The sequence below is a fragment of the Hippocampus zosterae genome, chromosome 13, assembly GCF_025434085.1.
Source record: "Hippocampus zosterae strain Florida chromosome 13, ASM2543408v3, whole genome shotgun sequence".
In the NCBI taxonomy this organism is placed as follows: domain Eukaryota; kingdom Metazoa; phylum Chordata; class Actinopteri; order Syngnathiformes; family Syngnathidae; genus Hippocampus; species Hippocampus zosterae.
This window is the reverse complement of record NC_067463.1, coordinates 19,129,180-19,150,234: the sequence shown is the minus strand read 5'-3', so window position 1 is coordinate 19,150,234 and position 21,055 is coordinate 19,129,180. Positions and strand designations below refer to the sequence as shown.

The 21,055-nt window shown below is 42.2% G+C and overlaps 2 protein-coding genes across 2 annotated transcripts; one reads left to right on the top strand and one right to left on the bottom strand.

Annotated features, from left to right (window-relative positions):
- Positions 1-454: 454 nt before the first annotated feature.
- c13h17orf67 (chromosome 13 C17orf67 homolog) lies at positions 455-3,045 on the bottom strand. Its single transcript, XM_052083398.1, has 3 exons — positions 2,873-3,045; positions 1,930-2,030; positions 455-596 (listed from the first exon to the last, which is right to left on the bottom strand). Exons 1-3 carry the CDS (start codon positions 2,925-2,927, stop codon positions 480-482), a joined length of 273 nt encoding a protein of 90 aa, XP_051939358.1. The 5' UTR covers positions 2,928-3,045; the 3' UTR covers positions 455-479.
- A 1,046-nt stretch (positions 3,046-4,091) lies between these two features.
- Positions 4,092-19,140, top strand: dgke (diacylglycerol kinase, epsilon). The gene is made up of 11 exons (XM_052083300.1): positions 4,092-4,729; positions 5,014-5,173; positions 5,284-5,403; positions 8,492-8,635; positions 8,845-9,002; positions 10,439-10,487; positions 12,582-12,695; positions 12,812-12,883; positions 14,532-14,659; positions 14,768-14,879; positions 16,027-19,140. The coding sequence occupies exons 1-11, from the start codon at positions 4,311-4,313 to the stop codon at positions 16,249-16,251; spliced, it is 1,701 nt and encodes a 566-aa protein (XP_051939260.1). The 5' UTR covers positions 4,092-4,310; the 3' UTR covers positions 16,252-19,140.
- The last annotated feature ends 1,915 nt before the right edge of the window (positions 19,141-21,055 follow it).

Genomic DNA, 21,055 nt, shown 5'->3' with positions numbered 1-21,055 from the left:
CAGGCCGATGTGTATTTATCTTTCGGGAATGCAGCATGAAAAAAAAAAGAATTATTTCTCACAACCCCTCATTCCCCGTGAGTGCATGCATGGCCACGGGCCTTGTGGCAGATGTGTTTCCCTCTGTGGTTTATTTGAACTCGATGAACAAAATTTCACCTGACTCAAAAATACATCTACATGTTTTTTTGAAGTTTCGCTTCCCTTCATAAACATTTTAAGAAGCGATGACTCACCCAAAAAAGAGAACTGACGTTTTATATTTCATTATAAACCACCATGAGGGAAACTTTATTCATTGGGGGAAAAAAACAAGAGGGAGCCCTCTTCAACATTTTTGTTGTTGTCACATTGTAATCCCGTTAGTTGAATTAAAATGTATCGACTCCTGTATTGCGTGTTTTTGTTTCTTTTTCGTTTGTGTAAGTGGGTTATATGACTTCGGTGTGCGTACTCTCGGCGACCTTCGTGCAACATCATCAGACAGGGTATCCATAGTTCCTGTTACAGCGTGGGTAGCAGTGAGGGTTGAGCCAATGCTCCATGTTGGTCTCCTGCGCTCTCTGGTCCAGAGCCTGCATGTGAAGCATGTGCTCCTGATCGAGACAAATATGGCGAAAGACAAGTGAAGCAAATTGATTATCACCAAATGGATGATGAGCAGCAACGATAGTGACGGCAACAAAAAAAGAAGTGAAAATCACAGGGAAACAAAAAACGTGAACATTTCGCCTTTCATTTGGCGGCGGTGAAAATATTCTGATCAAAAGTAAAAATGAGTAAATACAAAAAAAAAAAAAAACGATTGGACTTGCTCCTCAAATGTTATTGCTGGTTCGGCTTGAATGAGTTTAAGCACACAAGATAATGCACAAAATGTAATATAGAACAGATGAGATCGGGTAAGCTTTCTTCATTTTCAGGAGTTGAAGAATATTTGGACAAAGTTATACACTAAGCCTCATTTGTATGGCTTTGATTAAAAAAAAATCCTCAATGATTTACAGTCACGAAGCACGCCCACTGCAGTTGTCTTTGATGAAAAGCTCGAGATTCTTTGAATGCCAAAACATGATAAATGTCCGAGCTCAGCCAAATGGAGAGCTAGGCTACTCTTCACTGCAAAGAAAAAAAACAAATAAATGCAGCAAAATCACTAACAAGCAGAAATGAAAGATGCCTGTTTAATCCTGGCACAAGAATACTCGGATTCGTGTGCGTGTACGCGAGCGCGCGCCCGCGTGTGCCGCGCACGTTTCAATCACCTATGAGCTGCAAAAGATTTCCGTTGAAGTATTACAATTTGTGCTGACAGTTCAGTCATTTAGTTAAAATATTTTTGACGACCTGAAAATTGCGGAATTCAGAGATGAAGCACAAAAAAAAAACTTTCAAAAAAATTAATCTGCTGGAGCCTATCCCAGCTACTTCGGGCAAGTGGGTGGGGTAGCCCGAATTGGTTACCAGTCAATCGCAGGGCACACAGAGACAAACTATTCGCTCATCATACCTCGGGACAATTTAGATAGAGTGTTCCATTAACCTGCCATTTTGGAATGTGACAGGAAACCGGAGTATCCGGAGAAAAACCCCCGCACTGTAAGGCGGACGTGCTAACCAGTCGACCACCGTGACCTCGATGATCATGCATGATTTCAAATTAATTGTGCTGGCGTGTGTCAAAGAAAAATGACTGTCACTGTCCAAATAGTTCTTGGACCTTAGCGAATGAAAAAAAAATGCATCACTGTTTATTACTCCTAAATACATAGACTTTTCCAGAAAATGTATTTGCATATACGCCTCGTCGATACAGCTCTAGAGATGTACACGGTGGTTCTGATCAACCAGTAAAGTTTTGGAGAGTATATTGGAAATCATGAAACTCAATAACATCAGCTCGTGCATGTGCTCTTTAATCACGCTCACTCTCATGGGCTCATCCGGGTGGCCTGGTGTCCTTGGCCTCTCTTGTCTCTTGCTTCGCAGAAGCTGCTTAGCAAAGCTTTCCTTGATTATGGGGTTGGCATCTAAGGAGAAGAAGCACAATAAAATAAAATCTTTACACACTGAGTTGACAATAGTACCACCCCCCCCCCCCCGACACACGCGCACACACACAAACGCAATATTTAAAACATATTGCAAAACCAAATGTGAGCTACTATTTTTTTTCAATAAAGAAAAATGGGACTACTACTGACTGTTTTACGTGTTTACAAGCCTACCCAGCTTCTGTCCCAAGGGAGCTTCTGTTCCTAGCTAACATAACACATCACTGACACACACACACACACACCCCTACACCCCCCACCCCCCTCCTGCGCGCCCCACAACTCTCAGTCGCTCTAACCAGGCTCCTTTTGGGAAGCGGCTATTTGCCGAAAGATAACAAAGTGGCCATTCATTCTCTTCACTCCCCAGGGAGTCAGGCCCGTGCAGCACCATCCGGCCGGGCCGACTCGTTTTCTCTCAGTTGCTGTGAAAATGAACGCAGCTCTCTGTGTGTCAAAACAGAGTCAGATCTGTGGCCGCAACGTGGCAAAACGCTTCGTACCTGTGAAGACAGATACGTGCTTTTCGGCAAAATGAGGGAAAACGGATCGGCGGGTGCCCTTTGTGCTACAAATATGAATTAATTTGGCATGTATTGTAGTGCAGGTTCCGATAAAGTAGAGTTTTAAAGACAGCAATATAACAAAGTGTGAATTTAACAAGTAGCTACATAATAATCCACAATAACGCAAGTTTTAAATGTTTTGACAATCCCATGCAATGGATGAACATGACCGTTTTTAGGATAAACGCATCATAATCACTATGTTTCACCCACGTAATTTCACACACAACGTTATACAATTTCGGTTCTTACCTGTGTGGATGGTCAAAATGACCAGGCAAAGTAGAAGCACCACCAGTTTCTTCATCTTCAACACTGTTTTTCAGCCCAAACTTTATTTGCTCTGGGGTCTCGAATGAAGTCCAAAAGGAGAGTAGGGTTCGGAAAATCTCCTCCTACTCTCCTGTGCCACCCACAAAACATATAAACGGCGCTCGTATTACTGATATACAACATCATTCAGTCACACTATTAACAGAACATTTTCGATGTAAATATAAATAATACAACACTCGAGGATTCAAATACTGTCTTGCAAAAAAAAAAAGAAAAAAGAACAGCACAGTCGTAAACAACAGATGAAATGACTGGTGTTTGTTGACTGTGGTTCTCCATCCACTAGATGGCAGTGTAGATATCCAGTCAACCAATCTGCGAACACTGCAGCTTTCGTGCTTTCACTTATAAACGACTGTATGGGTGTAATGTTTACCATTTACAATACTTTTTTTAACTTAGGCTGAAAATGGTTTAGTATGTTTAAAAACCTCAACATTGTATTTATCTCATTTCGTTTGAACTAATGACATTACTGTGGATTCTGTTGCTTTCTGACGTTTATTGCACGAGTGTACCGTATACGACATTGTATTTTGGGGCATGACGTAAATTAATTTCTGAGACACTGAAAGCTCTTTTTCCGCCCTATTTGTTAACAGCAGACATGCATCCCATTGTGTACATAGATACCTTATTGAGTGAATTGGCTGGTTGCTGCTATGAGTCAGTGTGATCGCCATGTTAGATGTGGCAAATCTGCATTTCAGTCATTTTTCTTGTTTCTTAAACTACGTATTTTTTTAAATTACTATGACAAGTAATACGTCAATGGATGAGATGTCATCAAGTGACTTATCAAGCGCACAAGTTAAGGAAAAGGCTGTAATCTTCAGTGTTATTGCTTTTTCAATCAAGTTTCTCTATATCGCCTTAAAGTCAGCAAATTCCAGTGAGAGCTGTCTTTACTGTAAAATGATACAATTTGCTATTACAATTTACATCTATTCGGTGTCTTTTATATGTGGATAGTGCTACCAGTAACACAGATCTATCAAATAGTGAAGGTTTTCCTCGCTTATTTTGTTATAAATATAATACAGTTTCAACGCCTAACGGCTTTCCATCGGCATCGAATGAGGTGACTATCTTGCAGCCTCTGCACTCTTTGTCCCAGTGACGACCAAGTTCGTAGGAGCTACGTCACGTGTACTTCCGCGAATTGTGGCCGTTGAAATGTTTACGGCGAAGCTCTCCACTGTTCCGGCCTCACGCCACTGCACTTCAACATGAACGTCAACGGGAAGACCCGCGACGCCTTCACTCGGCCCGGCCGTTGTTTCCCGAACACCCTGCTTTCTCCGATTTGGCCTTTTCCCGTTCCTTGGCGCCACTGACTTCCAGTCCCACCGCCATGTCCACGGAGGAGGCGTGGTCACTGCTGGTCTGGACCTTCGCGGCCGTGATCGTCCCGGTCGTCATCACGCTGTGGTGCAGCATCCAAAGCTCCAAGCGGAAAACGCACATGAAGCAGTTCTTCCGCCAGAGCAGACATGGCTGGCACTACACGGACTTGTTCAGTAAGCCCACCTACTGCTGCGTGTGTTCCCAGCACATCTTGCAGGGGGCCTTCTGTGATGGCTGCGGCGTGTGCGCTGACGAGCAGTGCTTGCGTCGGGCGGATCGGGAGCTGTCGTGCAAGGAGATTATGGCACCCTCCCGGGCGGACGGAGTTGTGTTCCACCGATGGGTCAGGGGCAACGTGCCCCTGGCCAGCTACTGTGTTGTGTGCAAGCAACAGTGTGGAACGCAGCCGAAGCTCTGTGATCTCAGGTACAGTATGCTCCTCTCCGGCATTGTGTGCTCAGAGGTGCGGCACTGCATGATTTGGAAAAATCGGAATTTTCTTGACTTTTAATTTTCATTTACGACTAAAAACTGACGTTAGTTTCAATACATTTGTTTTAAACATGCATGCAAACGCGTATTCACGCCCAACCTCAAGATGATGTAAAACAATAAAGCTGGCCTCAGCTTAACCCATTCAGCAAGGATGCATGAACTTGCTGCTCTATATTCTTAAACATGTCTGTGTATATTTTTTTGGTCATTTCTAGATGTGTGTGGTGTCAGACCACAGTGCATGACGAGTGCATGGACAGTCCATTGGATGCAACCCAGTGTAACCTGGGCGAATTCCACAACCTCATCATTCCTCCTCATTATCTTTACCAAGTCAACAAGCTCCGCCGTAGACACGCTGACGAGTACAAAAAGGTGGGTCTGTTGTGAGCACATGTACAATCATCTCCTCTCATATGATGCTCCAAAGTTTTTTTTTCTTTTGTTAAAGCCATACTGGGGTCATGATCATATTTTGTTTGTAGCTTGCGATGGACTGTGGGGATGGCTGGACTCCTATTCTGGTTTTGGCCAACACGCGTAGTGGAAACAACATGGGGGAGGCTTTGCTGGGCGAGTTTCGCAGCCTCCTCAACCCCGTGCAGGTCAGTCAGCAGATAATTAATCATTCAATATCAAGGATCTTTGTATCATGTTTTTTTAAGAATCCAGGAATTCAATCCCTAGTAACGATTAAGCAGTTCGGAAAATGAATGAATGAATATATTTTGGTATTCAGTGAACATATAGCAGTCATTTAATGTAAAATTCATCATTTTCCGAAGAAGAAAAGGGTTATTGGGTTCTCCAGGGTTAAATATGCAGCAGAGCTTACATTTTAAATGTAAATGTTGCCGATGATTAGGTTCAGGTTAATCGTGGCAGACAAAATCGTGATTACACTTAAAAGTAAGTAAGATATCCTTTATTTGTCCCACACTGGGGAAATTTACAGCCCCCAGCAGCAAGAATGTAGGTAGAAAGAAGAAAGAAGGAAAAAAAACAACAACCACCGTTCAATTAAGTGCAATATAAACACAAAATGGATAAATCGCAGTGCTATTTACATAATCTAATCATTATTATATTATTTTTGTTATTTTTATTCATAAGCCTGACAGCAGTCGGTAGGAACGAGCGTCGGTATCTCTCCTTCTTGCAGCGCGGGTGTAACAGTCTCTGGCTGAAGGAGCTACCAAGTGCTGTCAGGGCGGGCTGGAGGGCGTGGGAGGGACTGGCCATCATAGCTTTTAGCTTAGTTAGCATCCTTCTGTTGCCCACCTCCTCCAGAGTGTCAAGGGAGCAGCCCAGGACAGAACTGGCCTTCTTGACCTTTCTGTCCCGGGCTGAGATGCTGCCTGACCAGCAGACAATGCCATAATGGATGGCCGAGGCCACCACCGAGTTATAGAAAGTCTTAAGGAGCGACCCCTGACCCCCAAAAGACCTCAGTTTCCTGAGTAGGAAGAGTCGGCTCTGTCCTTTCCTAATCAGGGTGTCCGTGTTTGTAGACCAGTCCAGTTTGTCGTTCAGAAGAACACCAAGGTACTTGTAGGAGGTCACCCTCTCTATGTCCATACCCTGGATGTTCATCGGTGCTGGTGAGGACTGTTTCCTGCAGAAATCCACAACCAACTCCTTAGTTTTCCTAGGGTTGATCTGGAGGAGATTCTGCTGGCACCAGTCCACAAAGTCCTTGGTCAGTCCCCTGTACTCCCGATCGTCCCCCTTCTGTAATGAGGCCAACAATCGCAGAGTCATCGGAGAACTTCTGAAGGTGGCAGTTTGGAGTGGCGTGTCTGAAGTCCGAGGTGTAGAGGATTAAAACTCAATTAATTGTGTGGCCCCCTGTCCATACATTTTGGGGGCGGGGGGGCAACTTGTCTTCTCCTTGGTGCTGATCAGACATGAGTATTTACGATTGGCAATATTGGACATGTTTAACATTTCTGATTCTTGGGATGGAAAACTTATTCTCAAGACATCCAACAAGAGAGGGTTACAGCTGGGTATCGATTTCCAAAATCCATTTGATTCCATTCACAAGGCCAATTTGATTCACTTTGAAGGATTTTCACGCAGTGCTAATTTAACTGTCATATGGACGAGATTCTTAGGAGAAGCCATTCTGCAAAAATAGACATTTCTTGCACTTAGTGCATTAGTAAAAATATGAATATTTGCACGAAAAATTGAACCCAATGCACTGTAGTTTTAATGAACATCACATGATCAAAATATTCATATATCCATTATCCGAACTGCTTATCCTCAGGCTGTGTAAATAAAGTGGCAACAATACACAGTAAACTCTTGACATTCACATTCCTGTGACTCTCTCACAAAGTTTCAGTTCATTGCTCTCTTTGCGTTGTTCAACACCCCCAAAACCTCCAGACAAATGCCTTCAAGCTGCTTGGCGCTGATTTCAGTGCTTCTGCCATGTGTTTTAGATTGGCTTCTCTTGCGTAGCGACGAGCTTTTGAAGAAGTCGCATGAATTTATGGGGAAAAGGATTTATTAAAAGGATGGATTCATGCCGGCAGATGTGAACAAAGCATCTTTGGCTTGACCAGCGAGATTGTGATTATACTTTTAACTAATCACTTGTGTCACTGACCGAATGGAGGATTGTAGGATTACTGAATCCAATTTTCATAAGTACGTGTGAGGTTTTTTTTTCCCCACAAACACAATTACACGTGGCAGTCAGGCTCACCCAGTGTAATTTTGACAAATTTGCGGCTCGTCATGGGTGCGAAATATTTACCCCGCCACTGACGAGGTGGCGAACGGGGAGCGTGCACCTTGTTTATCAAGTCAAGTATCAAGTACAGCTTTATTGTCAAATGTGCTGCATGTGTCACAAACAGCACGGATGAAATTTCCTCCCTCTTAAACAGACAAGAGGAGCCGCTGCGGGTGCCCGCGCCACCATCAAAAGAACACTTAACATCTTCTTCATCTTCATCTTCCAAGCCGCTTGATCCTCACTAGGGTGGCGGGGGGTGCTGGAGCCTATCCCAGCTGTCTTTGGGCAGTAGGCGGGGGACACCCTGAGTCGGTTGCCAGCCAATCGCAGGGCACACAGAAACGAACAACCATTCGCACTCACACTCACATCTAGGGACAATTTAGAGTGTTCAATCAGCCTGCCACGCATGTTTTTGGAATGTGGGAGGAAACCGGAGCACCCGGAGAAAACCCACGCAGGCCCGGGGAGAACATGCAAACTCCACACAGTGAGGCCGGAGCTGGAATCGAACCCGGTACCTCTGCACTGTGAAGCCGACGTGCTAACCACTGGACTACCGGGCCGCCCAACACTTAACATAAAATGACAAAATAATACAACAGAACACATGAAACAGTCTTGCCATCTTAACCACTTTTCCTCCATTCGCTTTGTTGTTTGAAGCAGTAATAGATGAAAGAGGAGCGAATAAAAGTCTCCTTTTCGGTGGATCAAATACGTCATGCTGAAATGTGCACACCTCTGCTACAAACTAAGCTTGAATGTAGCAAGAAGCTGTAGCATCCATTAACGAAATAGAGAGCTTGGCTCTCTTCTCCTGTCCCATGTAAATCCGCTTCAATTCCAACCCGCGACTCCATTTATATTTATAGACAGTATCTGACAAATGCCGTATGTTGGACCCACTGTATGTTCAAGTGGCCTCTTCTCCTTCTCAGGTTTTTGACCTGTCTCAGCTTGCACCTGCCAAGGCCCTTCAGCTCTGCACCCTGCTCCCTCCTGGCTGTGTCAGGGTGCTAGTGTGCGGAGGTGATGGCACAGTGGGATGGGTGCTCGACGCCATTGACAGTATGAAGCTGAAGGTGACAGAGAGAGCGCACATTGTCCATTCTTAGCATTGTTTTTAGCAAGTTGTTGATTTCAAAATGAAATGCATCATTACGTAAATACTTCTTTTCAGTCTACTGAAATTTTCTCCACAAGTCTAATATTGATGGGGAGACAGTTGTTTTTTTTCTCCACACCTCCCCCTTGGTTGTGTTTGACTGAATATTTGCTATCTCTTGGCCAGGGTCAAGACCAGTTCATTCCAAGAGTGACCATCCTCCCTCTCGGAACAGGAAATGACCTTTCCAACACTTTGGGCTGGGGTGCGGGCTATGCTGGGGAGATCCCCGTGGAACAGGTTCTCCGCAACATCCTGGATGCTGGGGTGGTCAAAATGGACAGGTGGGGTCTTAAGAACATATTACCAGTAGATACTTTGTCAAGTCTTGCTATTGTTAGATGTCCCACAAACTGTATAATCTGCAGTCTCCAACTCCGACAAAATGTGATGACCTAAAAATTGCAATTCCTTAAAATGCAGCTGCTCGAGCTATGATCGTCCAGAAACATCAAAAATGCCATGACATTTTTGATGTTGAATCAGGATCCAGACCAACCCCAGAATAAGCGAAATCTATGATATACAGCCGCGGAAAAAAATGACACTGCTCCTTTTTTCTTCTGTTTAATTTTTGTTGTAAAAGCCTAGTACAGCTAAAGGTAGATTTTGACCATTACGTCAATAAAACCAAAAAAGGTATATGAAAGTTGAATTGACGAGTTGATCGTGACATTTTCCAAATGTTTTCTGGATAATAACCAAAGTCACTTCATCATTTGTTTCATATATAAGATTCATCAGCTTTGCGTTGACAGAACCTCTAGCCCTTGTTTTCTGTAGTCTTAACACACAAGATGATAGAGGGTTGAGATGTTCACTATCTTTTGACTCTCATGAGCAATAATGAGGCTGAACATGAAGCGCTTCTTGCGTTCTCTTCATCTTTCAAATGTATACAGTTGAACACAACCACCAACTAGTGGCCAAAAGTTGCATTCCAAACGAGAAAAAAAAAATCATAGGTAAAATGGAACAAATAAAAGCAAAATTGCGACCCGAACCCGTGATGAAGGCTGGTTTATTTCCGAAACATTTTGCATCACGACTTCTGTCATAAATGAGACGTGCTTTGCTCTTTTTGCCTGAAATGTGTTGCGTGATCGGGCTGACCTTAACCACGGTAAAAACAAGCTGAATAGTGGGAATTTTTTTTTTTACACAACACTACAGCAGGTCTTCTTTTCTATTGGGATTTATACAATAATCCTATATAATCTTAATCCTAAACAAATAATGTACTGGGGCGGCCCGTAGTCCAGTGGTTAGCACGTCGGCTTCACAGTGCAGAGGTACCGGGTTCGATTCCAGCTCCGGCCTCCCTGTGTGGAGTTTGCATGTTCTCCCCGGGCCTGCGTGGGTTTTCTCCGGGTGCTCCGGTTTCCTCCCACATTCCAAAAATATGTATGGCAGGCTGATTGAACACTCTAAATTGTCCCTAGGTGTGAGTGCGAATCGTTGTTCGTTTCTGTGTGCCCTGCGATTGGCTGGCAACCAATTCAGGGTGTACCCCGCCTACTGCCCGAAGACAGCTGGGATGGGCTCCAGCACCCGCCGCGACCCTAGTGAGGGTCAAGCGGCTCGGAAGATGAATGAATGAATGAAATAATGTACTGCAACTATGGCAAGATTCTCGCATCCTAAATAATACATCTGCCCTAGCTACAGTTTGGCATTGTTTTCAACTTTGCGCGGTGACTGACTCGATCATCATTTTCAGATGGAAAGTGCAAGTGTCTTCTAAAGGCCTCTCGATTCGAAAACCAAAGGTAAGTGGGAAATGTATTGGAATTGATGCTTGTGTGTTTCTGTATTTTTCTTCTGACTAATGAAATGCCCTTTCATGGGCCAGAGCAAGTGTCATTATTTGGTTTGGGACCAGCAGGTGGCACTGTAGAGCTCTCCCTGCAGCTGCACACCTGTTGGTCATTCTGTAATTAATTCTTTAAAAGGACTCCCAGCCCGACTACTCATTGTCGGGTCATTGTTGCTGTTTGTCTGCTAATGTCATGTTTGTTCTCAGTCATGTTCCGGTTATGTTTCGGTTCGTGATAGTTTTTGCTTCAGTCATGGTTTTGTTTGATACTTTGGATTCGTTTTGGTTGTTAGCACTTTATTTGTTTTGGATTCAGTTTTCTTGATGTTTTAATCCAATTTGTGAAGTACACCCTGCTCCTCCCTCTTGCCTGCTTTTTGGGGCCCTCCACCTCCTCGCAAAACGTGACAGCAAGTCGGCTCCCCCCAAATTTACTCACTGGAAAATAGCCCCGCTGTGATAGAGTAAAATGAGATCTTTCTCGTCGTTCTCTTTTTCACCCCTGCAAATATATCAGCTTTGTGTTCAATAAACAAGCCCAGATTTCACACAGAGTTAAGTGCACTTGGAACTAAACTGAGAGCAGACGCGATCATTATTTCAGGACAGTATACCTACTTTTTATATTTTTGTTAGCTGGTGACCTCTGAGATTTTTGTCATGAAAACTAGAGACCTTGGCCAAACAAAGGTCATTTTCCAACTGGTTTAATCAATACCCCCCTAAATCAAAGCCTACATAAATAGATTTTATATGGCGTACATAGACTGAGGTGTTTCTATAAACCCATAAAGAGAAACAAGTGAGTCAAAATCTGCAGAGGTATGCAGGTTTGTAAATTTTGCCGGTTCGTCGTTCGCCAGTGGCCGGGCACCCCGCCGTCGGTCCGTCATTATTTCAAGCCAAACTAAAACTGTAATCGTGAATCGGTCACTCGGTCATCGTTATATTGACCGTGCTTAGGTCATCTCTAAATTCTGGAAACTCAAGGGTACTATGAGGGTACTGTTTAATGCAAAGGGATACTAATTCAATACACACTTCTGGAAAAATAAATGTGCTTGAATTACCTTTAATGATGTCGTTAGTAATGAATACTCATCCATGTAAAGACACAACTTATTTCTCACAACATTGAAACACCTTTTTTTCTTTTCATGACTCTCTGAAGTGTGAAGATATTTAAAAGATCATTTCTAAATCATTCCTAGAAAGTCCCCATCTCCCATCGCTGGTGAGCTGTTTTTGGGAAAAGGCCCATAGGCTGCTCATGTGGTTGTTGGGGGGCTCCCTGATGCCCACGGGTGCCGGGTTGGTGACCCCTGCTGTTCATACCGTTATTCCAAACAGCTTTTACACGGTGGATGATACTTGCTGCTTGTTGTTTGAACATGCTGAGACAACTGTTCAATTGTTTTCGTGTTTGTAGTTGTAAATAGAGATCATTATTTCCGTTCCTGTTGGGGTTCATCACACCATGAGTCCATCAAGGAATCCAACACATTTTTTCTTGTGTAACTACTCGTACGGTCTACTTTGGCCAAAACTAGAACAGCATTTTTGTTGTTGTTCTGCCAAAAGCTTATTCTTATTTTTTAAATTCATAATTGAAAAATGACACAAGCTTGATATTTCATCAGCCCAAAATTGGATGCTAGCAAGACGGTGACCACCACGTCTTTCAAAACTGTCGTTGGACCATCGTAACATGGTTTAGCAGAGATTTTGCACACCATTTGCAATGTTCGAGGCAGCTTTTGTAAAGGCGAAAATAGACTCCCACATAATTCATTCCTTCAAATGGGATTGACAAATCATGCTAAGTATTTGTGTTTAACAGGGCATACATAGGAGGAGTGGCAAGGTTTAGATCAAGTGGCTGTTGAGTATTCGGAAGATTGTTACTGGGTCAGTCCGAAAGCGCATTATTTAGTCAAACTCATTTGGCTCCTGATGTCACGTCATCTGTGTATCCAGAATATATCCATATTACTTATTATTACAACAAACTGGAGTGTGCATTTAACAGCCCTCATGCTTCCCTCAGGTTCTGTCCATGAACAACTACTTCTCTGTGGGTCCCGACGCTCTGATGGCGCTCAACTTCCACACACATCGTGAAAAGACACCCTCTTTCTTTTCCAGTCGTATCATCAACAAGGTCAGCGCAGCTTCATTTGCATTCCGCCGGTCATAAGCAAAACCTGGTCTGGTTTTTTTGCGTCATGACTTCACCACGCTAACCATCGTCTCTTTTGTCTTTCTTTCACCAATCAGGCTGTGTATTTCTTGTATGGCACAAAGGACTGTCTGGTGCAGGAATGTAAAGATCTGGATAAGAGGATTGAGGTACAGTGGCTTTGCTCACGATTTCAAGCGTCATGTTTACTGCACCCAAAAAAATGTTGCTGTTTTTAACCCACAAAGTGAACGTGTCATTGCTTGAATGATCTGTTGGCACATGTGAATGCTTCGTGACAGTATCTCCGTATGCTCTGCAATAGATTGGCAACCAGTCACCAACTTTTTTTAAAAATGAAGTGGGAGCTATTTCTTGGCTTGTAATTAGTGCGAAGGGCCACGAGTAGATGTATCGGAATTAATCGTTTAATCGATCATCAAAATAATCGTCAAAGTATTTTTGATGACGGATTCATCATTGAGACGCAGGCATTGTTTCCCTTAACGTTGTTGCTATTTTCTGACTTCGGCCTCACAAAAGTCAATATTCTCTGAATGAAAGAAGACTGAATGCCGTTTTTCTTTTTGATGAAAAGAAGACATTCACAAACATTTTGCTATTGCTTTGGAAAACAGTGATGAACAGGTTTCTCTGTAATCTGAAATGTGATTCACCACAGCAGTAACGCAATCATATTTAAAAAATATGGTCAGTTCAAAATAATCAATATGTGCAGTCATAGTCAATATGAGTAATATATTAATATTACTCAAAAACGATACATTAGTCAATATGTGCCTTTGATTCATTCAAATGAAATAAAATGGATTGGTTTAAATTGAATGGAATAATCAATTCGATAAATATTAAATCGTGTCAGCCCAAGTTGCCTGATTAATACACGCTTCTAAACAAGTTTGCTCAAACTGCCTTTAATCATGTTATGAACGATATTCACTTCTATGAAGGCACTCTGATCATGTTAACGATTTCTAACAATCACAAAAAAAGGATGAATATCCATTGGCACCATTTAATTCTATAAATCTTTGCCAGTGTATGCATCTTAAAATAGTCACTTTGATAACATTTGAAGAAAATCACAAAGTCCTATCGCTGCTGAGCCATTTAAGGAGGAGGCATGTGGATTTATGTGATCCTTGGGGGCTACCACGTTGGTGGCCCCTGGTCTAGGGTGTACTAGTGATGGGAAAATGAAGCTTCAAATTTGCTTCATGAACCCTTTTTTTTTAAGTCCTCTGGCACTTCAACATGGGGCTGCACATACACTAACCACTTCTTAAAACCATTTATTTTAACCAACAGGGCCATCTAAACACCAACTGATTCATGAAGCAAAATTGAAGCTTCATTTTGCCTTCACAATCACCTTTAGTCAGCTGGATTGGCTGTCAGACACCTGTAACACTAGTATGGTGTAAAAAATAGATGGATAAATTTTAAACTCCGCCGCCTATATATTAGGTCCTGCTGCTCAGTCTAACGGGGTCCAATATAAGGCCTTTATGAAAGCCTCTGGCTTCGGAAATAATGATACACAGTTATAAATTCCTCAGTGTGTTTATCACTGTGGTCGTAGTTTGCAGTGGTGCTGGGAATGTTTTGTCTCCCACATTGGCACGAGAGAGGCAAAATATCAGAAACTCCTCTCAGTAAGGCACGGCACAGTTCTACACTATAAACTACAAAAAACAAGTCTGAAGTCATTCACTGGTCTGAAAGACCCTTCAGGCATGTTTCTTAACATTGTTTTGCACATATTGTTTATGTACATTGTGTTTGTTCCCATCACAGCTAGAGCTTGATGGTGAGCGAGTTGTGTTGCCCAGCTTGGAAGGAATCATTGTTTGTAACATTGGCTACTGGGGGGGTGGCTGCAGACTCTGGGAGGGAATGGGCGACGAGCCCTGTCCCCCCACACGGTAAGATAAGCGTCAGCATATATCACGGCTAATCTCTGCGGTTAGCCTTCTGGCTCACCTGCTCTCAGTTCCCGTGGTAACAAGCAATGATTGCTGTCTGTGTGGCAGGTTGGATGACGGTCTGCTGGAGGTGATGGGTGTGTTTGGCTCCTTCCACTGTGCTCAGATCCAGGTCAAGATGGCCAACCCGGTACGACTGGGACAGGCCCACACTGTCAGGGTGAGACCACACTGCACACATTGGGTGCCATTCTCCTGCTGTATTTGCAATACTTGACTCATTTAATGCCCGCCGTTTGCAATAATCACAACCCTAGTGTGTCAGCAGTTTTAGAGCATTTTGACTGATCTTTCAAAACCCACTGAATATTGGGTTCCATGATTATTTTGACATTGAATCTACCAAATGAAAGAATAGACTTTTCTTTCACTCCCAAAAGGTTTGATTCAAACTTTTTCCGTTCTGTCCTCATCAGCTGTAGAACAGCAGTAAGTTTCAGGAAATCCACCCGCTTTGCCCAAAATCAGGAGAAAAAATGTGCTTCTTGTGTTAACATACATCAAGCATAATACTGACTTGGATGCTAATATTTTTGTCAATATTTTTGTCTGGACCGAGCTTTGATTCCACAAAGCGGCTAATTTATCATTTAGGAATGATTTTTGAATGCAAAATAATCTATTTAGTCAAACACGAGCACTAATTATCACACAACTAGGATGGCTCATCAGCCATTCGAGGCTGCTCATGAGATGACCTCGTCATATTTCAAAGATGGCGGTTGTACTATTTTTTTTTTCATTCATGGCACACACATACTGTGTGATATAGATGACTGTTCTCTCTTGAAACGTATGCCTCAGATTGTCCAACTACAAGACTGCTGATTGTCTCCTGGTTGCAATAACAGGAAATCACCCCTCCCCTTATTTCAAGCAGTTGGCAAACAGAGGAGATTCTTAATCTAAAATGGTGAACCACTACCCTCTCCTGGTGGTTTGGGCAATTGCCACTCCTCAAATGCTTAAGATAAGATAAGATAACTTATTTGTCCCACACTGGGGTAATTTGCAGTCTACAGCAGCAAAATTGGGGTTAGGGGTTAGAAAAAAAAATGAAATAGTGTTGCATGCACAAAATAAATACATGTTTCAGAAAAAGAACTGTACACAGTATAGAATGCTATATAAATATAAGACTTGCAGTTTAAAGGGCAAGCAAGCGCATCAGACCCGATCAGTCAACCACTCCCAATGGAAAAAAACGACGCAGCACGACCTTGGCATTGAATGTTTTGCTTCTAATGGATGAATTCATTTGTTTCTTGTGAAAGAATGAGTTAAGCTGGTAACGTTTTCCTCTCCAGCTGGTCCTTAAGAGCTCCACGATGCCAATGCAAGTGGACGGCGAGCCGTGGGCGCAAGGCCCGTGCACCATCACCATCACCCATAAGACGCAAGCTCTCATGCTTTACCACAGCTCAGAGCAGACGGATGATGATGACGACGGCGACTCGAGCGCCTCTGAGACCGAGAGCCCCACCCCTCAGGATTCACCCAGGCCCCCCGGGGCAGCGACCGCTCGTGCTTGACCCATCCAGCTGATTTTCCAAATACTCTGTCATCACATGTACCGGTAATCTGTGTTTCATCGGTTCTTTCCATTGCCAATTGCCAATTGAAATGGCCGCTCACACCTAGGGACAATTTTGTGTTCAATCAGCCTGCCATGCTTTTTGGAATGTGGAAGGAAACCGGAGTACCCGGAGAAAATCCACACAGGCACGGGGAGAACAAGCAAACTCCTCAGAATAAGGCAGGATCGAACCCCGACCTCTGCACTGTGAGGTCGACACGCTAACCACTGGCTCACCGGCCTGCCCGTGGCAGTGTTACTTCAAGGGATCAAAGAAATGTGATCGCACCAAGTTGATAAGAACGGCAGTACACTGCGGGGTAGTTAAAAATAAGCAGCTATCTTAAACGTTCAATTTGACGCACGTAAGCACAAGCACATTACAAATACCGAGCAATGTGCATGCTTTCACGGCTACTGCAGAGAGCCCTGACAGTCCTCGATGGCCAGTGGCGGAGGAATTCCACGGCCACTCAATTCAGGGTCTTCAGTATTTCCTTTTATGAATGTAAAAGTGTTGTAAAGTGGAATGTGACACAAGTGTCACTTTTCACCACCAAGATGCGAGTATAAAAGCGGTTGAAATCACTTTTATAGTCCAAAATAGTCAGTGAAGATCCTGAAGCTCAAGCTAATGGTGTCAGCTCAGTGTCGTATTTATAATGCAACACTTGACTAAAATGGAGTCATATGTCATTTTTGTATTGATTAAAAAAAAATCAATAACCAATCGAAAATGGAACTAACAAATGATACACAGATTAAATCTACTTTAAATTCATTTTTTTTTCTTTCCTTGTATTTTAAATTTCTCCTTTCCGACAGTCAAGTCAGGTGAGGTTGCATGGGAAAGACATTGCTGTAGTACTGTACTTGCACTTTCCCACGTGGTGTCCTAATTGCCAACTAAATTGTGTTAATTTATGTTCTTTGAATCGAGACACATTGCCATTTTACATCTGCACAGATTGGAGAACTCCAACGTGTTGGGCTTTAACCCCTCCAAGCTGCAGGCAATGTTGGGTTACATACAATTGATGCCATTTTGAAAGTTACGAGGACTAAAATCACAAATTTAAGCAAGTGAGACAGATTGAATGCCAACAATTTTTTTTAATACTAAAAGTATTTCTCCGGCTTTAAAAAAAAGCATCATGACAAAACATGGCTATTCTTTTTTTTTTGTTGGTGGCAAGGGGGGTAATGCTGAAAAACAATTATTGGTTGAATTTAACCATTATCTTGACAGGCAACATTATTTATTTTGCTTTTGTGGACCATTTTACACGTCAATCACTGCTGGTAAAATCGTCACATGGTTGCTTGGAGAGAAAGTAAACTTTAATTTATATCCAGTAGCTCTTTTCCCAAGGACTCTTGGTTGAGTTCATAGGCTCTGCATAGCTGTATTCAAGTAAACGTTTGTTTTATATTTGTGACATATTTTATCAAGATGTTTATTTTCCTGTTGCTAAGGCCATATTTTAAATGATAGCCTCCAGTAATAGTCAATCCATGCCTCTTTCTGGAATGTGCACATCATTGGCTTTTAAAACTTTCATGATGTGATTTTCTTGTTGTTGCTGAATGCCAACTTGTGTAAGACCACCTAGTTTGACTTGGGCATCCGTGTTTACCAGTATTTGTTCCGACGCGCTGAATTTTTATTTTTTATTTTTTACTAGTTTCGTGTTTGTGGCAGATTATTAGCCATGTTTGCGTCAGGGCTTTTGTCTCCACCCCACAACCCCTGCCCCAAGAATGTCGAGCAACAAACAAGCCGATGGAAATGTCGACCTCTCGGGGTCTAATGTCACAGCGACAAATGAATCGATGACACCTAAACACCAACTGATTCATGAAGCAAATATGAAGCTTCATTTTCCCTTCACAATTGCCTTTAGTCAGCTGGATTGGCTGTCAGACACCTGTGACATTAGTATGGTGTAGAAAATGAATGGATGAATTTTAAACTCGACTGCCTTTATATTAGGTACCCCTGTATAAGGCCTTTCTGAAAGCCTCTGCCTTAGAAAATAATGCTTCAGAGCAGTGGTTCTTAACCAGGGTTCGATCGAACCCAAAGGGGTTCGGTGAATCGGTCTCAGGGGTTCGACCTCGCGGGTTCTAACGTCACAGCGACAAGTGAATTGACGACATTAGACCGAGGCGTTTAGTTCATAGTCTTATGGTGCCAAAGCATCGTTCAACAATGATAACACAAAAATGCTTGCAACACTGACTCAGATGACTGCTAGGTTGCCTAATAATTTTTTTGTTTTTGGGGTGAAGAGCCCCGGAATGTATGAATGTGATTGTACTGGTTATTCAGAATCTCCCTACTCAATTGTGTGCTTTTAGGATTTTGAAGCAGTATTTGTATAAAATATTTTTAGACAAAATGAGTGATATTCTTGTCATATTGTGTATCAAATCCGATTCCCCTAGCATAGCTTATACACATTTATTTTCCCCTTTTTTTTTGCATTCAAAATATGTATTTGTGCATTTTCACCATGATGTTTTATATATAGACACCTACATTATTAACAGGTGTTGGTTTACTCTGTTGAATATCCATCTGAACCTAAGGACCGATAGTATTGTGTATGATTCTTTTAGTTTGAAACTGTCCTGTAGATGGAGGAAAAAAACTGTTTGGCACTACTCCTAAAACAGAAATGAAAATGCAAGTGCAGTATAGTGTTGAAAGTGTTTAATTTTAGAACAGTAGGAAGGCTCTGTTAATTTGTTACTTTGGATGTTATCATCCGACTGGCTTGAATGTAAGTTAGGTGACGTTTATGGATTTTGATTATTTTCCCATAAAAATTTTCACATTAAAGTTGTATTGTTGTCACTCGTCGTGCGATGGTAAATGAAAAATGTAAAATCTCATTGAAAAATAGTCTGTGATGTCATTTTATGATTACGAAGTATTCATGTTGGGTGGGAGCCATGTCATTGCTTGGTTAAATGGACTATCAGTGGAGATTTCCTGGATGAGTCACACCTTTAATTAAGCATACCAGCATATCACAGTGGTAGGAGTTTCGTCGCATGTACTCAACATAAATATTGAGGTAATAGAGTATGTCCCTGCTATTAAATGACCCCCCCCCCCACCTCTCCACACACACACGCACAGAAAACAGCATAGAACAACATAGGTTGTGACGCTATACAGTATGCTGGTTTTACGGTGTTTTTGTGTTGATTTTGCTAGTACACCTGCAAGACAACCACAAAAACACTGCAAAAGCGTTTTTTTTTCAACATGGATACAAACAGCATCGGTGTGTGTATCTAGGCCAGTGGTTCTTAACCTTGTTCGAGGTACTATACCCAACCAGTTCAAATGCATATTCACCGAACCCTTCATGAGTGAAAATTTAAAAAAAATCTGTTTTACAAGTTTAAGACATAAAAAACGCATTTATTAAAACCAGAAATAAAACCCTAAATGACAAAATGAACCGTGTATGACGTACTATGACGACAGTCACACGTTGACTGCTCAGCGAACTGAATTTCCTGCAGCACTGATTAGACTAGCAATATAATGTGATCATCTGCAGCCAATGATGGCAAAGCCGGCGTAACATAACTACCGGTAACTAAAATGACATGTTGAGTCCCTGGCAGAGGCGTCGTCGAACCCCTGAAACGATTCGATCAAACCCAAGTTAAAAATCATTGATCGAGGCATTTTTGAGGTTCACTAGAATAGAAGGGGGCATGACAATTTTTAAATTGAGACTATATTACATCTTTTTCAAGGAATCCGTCCTGCAACATTTCAGAATGTCAGACAGTTTTTGATTATTTAAAAGTGTATCAACAATTTTTTTTCAGTCAAGAAAACACAAATAGTAATCATGAAACTGTTTATTTGAAACAAATTATGATCAATGTATATATAGCCCATAATGTAATCATTACGTTATGACGTAATGACATAATGCATAAGCACAAATAAAGGTGGGGGGACTCCAGATGAATGGTGATTATGTAACACTAATTCAAGGACAAGTCTCATAAACTGCGATCATAAAACATGTGAGACATTTTAAAAATCTTACACCCACAAATGATCACAAGTCATTTTCATTCACGTATTGAGAATTGCTGAAAAAGAAAATCATCAAAATACAATGCAAGAGACTTATTTGTCTTGACAGCATAGCACAGCAGACATTTATACAACCCAGAAGGGTGCACCATTTGGTACCACAAAGTCGATTATCACCTCGCCCAAAGGGATGGTAAACCTCACTCAATCAGTAAGGGCACACTTGCACATGTTGGTCCTATTAGCAGTCCTCAACTTCGGCAGACATGCATGGTGGTTACTCGTGCTACAGACATGTTGCATTGCAGCATGCTGGCAAGGGTTTTATGAAACAAAAATGCAAGGCAATTGAACAACAAAGTCACAATCGTTTTCCTTCCGAATGCCAATTGTTGTCAATTCTTAAATTCATACTGTGTATAGCATCAAACTGTATTTTCGTGTCTGGAAACATTTTCAGTGGGACAATTTCAGACACAAATATAGATTCTAGTTGTTGTATAAGGTGAACAGGACCCTAAGAGCCTTCGTTGCAAACTCGATGAGGATGTGGAAAACCACACTTGAAGCCAATGGCAAGCCAATTACCCAAGTGTCCATCAAATGTGGCATATACCAAGGTGATGCACTCTCCCCACTGCAGTTCTGCATAGGACTGAACCCCCTAAGCCAAGTAATCACCAAGACA

Excerpts from the sequence above, each read along its gene's own strand:
- dgke (XM_052083300.1), top strand. The coding sequence starts at position 4,311 with ATGTCCACGGAGGAGGCGTGGTCACTGCTGGTCTGGACCTTCGCGGCC. Across the intron at positions 4,730-5,013 it reads CCGAAGCTCTGTGATCTCAG|ATGTGTGTGGTGTCAGACCA; the intron begins GTACAGTATGCT and ends GGTCATTTCTAG. Across the intron at positions 8,636-8,844 it reads TTGACAGTATGAAGCTGAAG|GGTCAAGACCAGTTCATTCC; the intron begins GTGACAGAGAGA and ends TCTCTTGGCCAG.
- c13h17orf67 (XM_052083398.1), bottom strand. The coding sequence starts at position 2,927 with ATGAAGAAACTGGTGGTGCTTCTACTTTGCCTGGTCATTTTGACCATC. Across the intron at positions 2,031-2,872 it reads CATTTTGACCATCCACACAG|ATGCCAACCCCATAATCAAG; the intron begins GTAAGAACCGAA and ends TCTTCTCCTTAG. Across the intron at positions 597-1,929 it reads ACCCGGATGAGCCCATGAGA|GAGCACATGCTTCACATGCA; the intron begins GTGAGCGTGATT and ends TGTCTCGATCAG.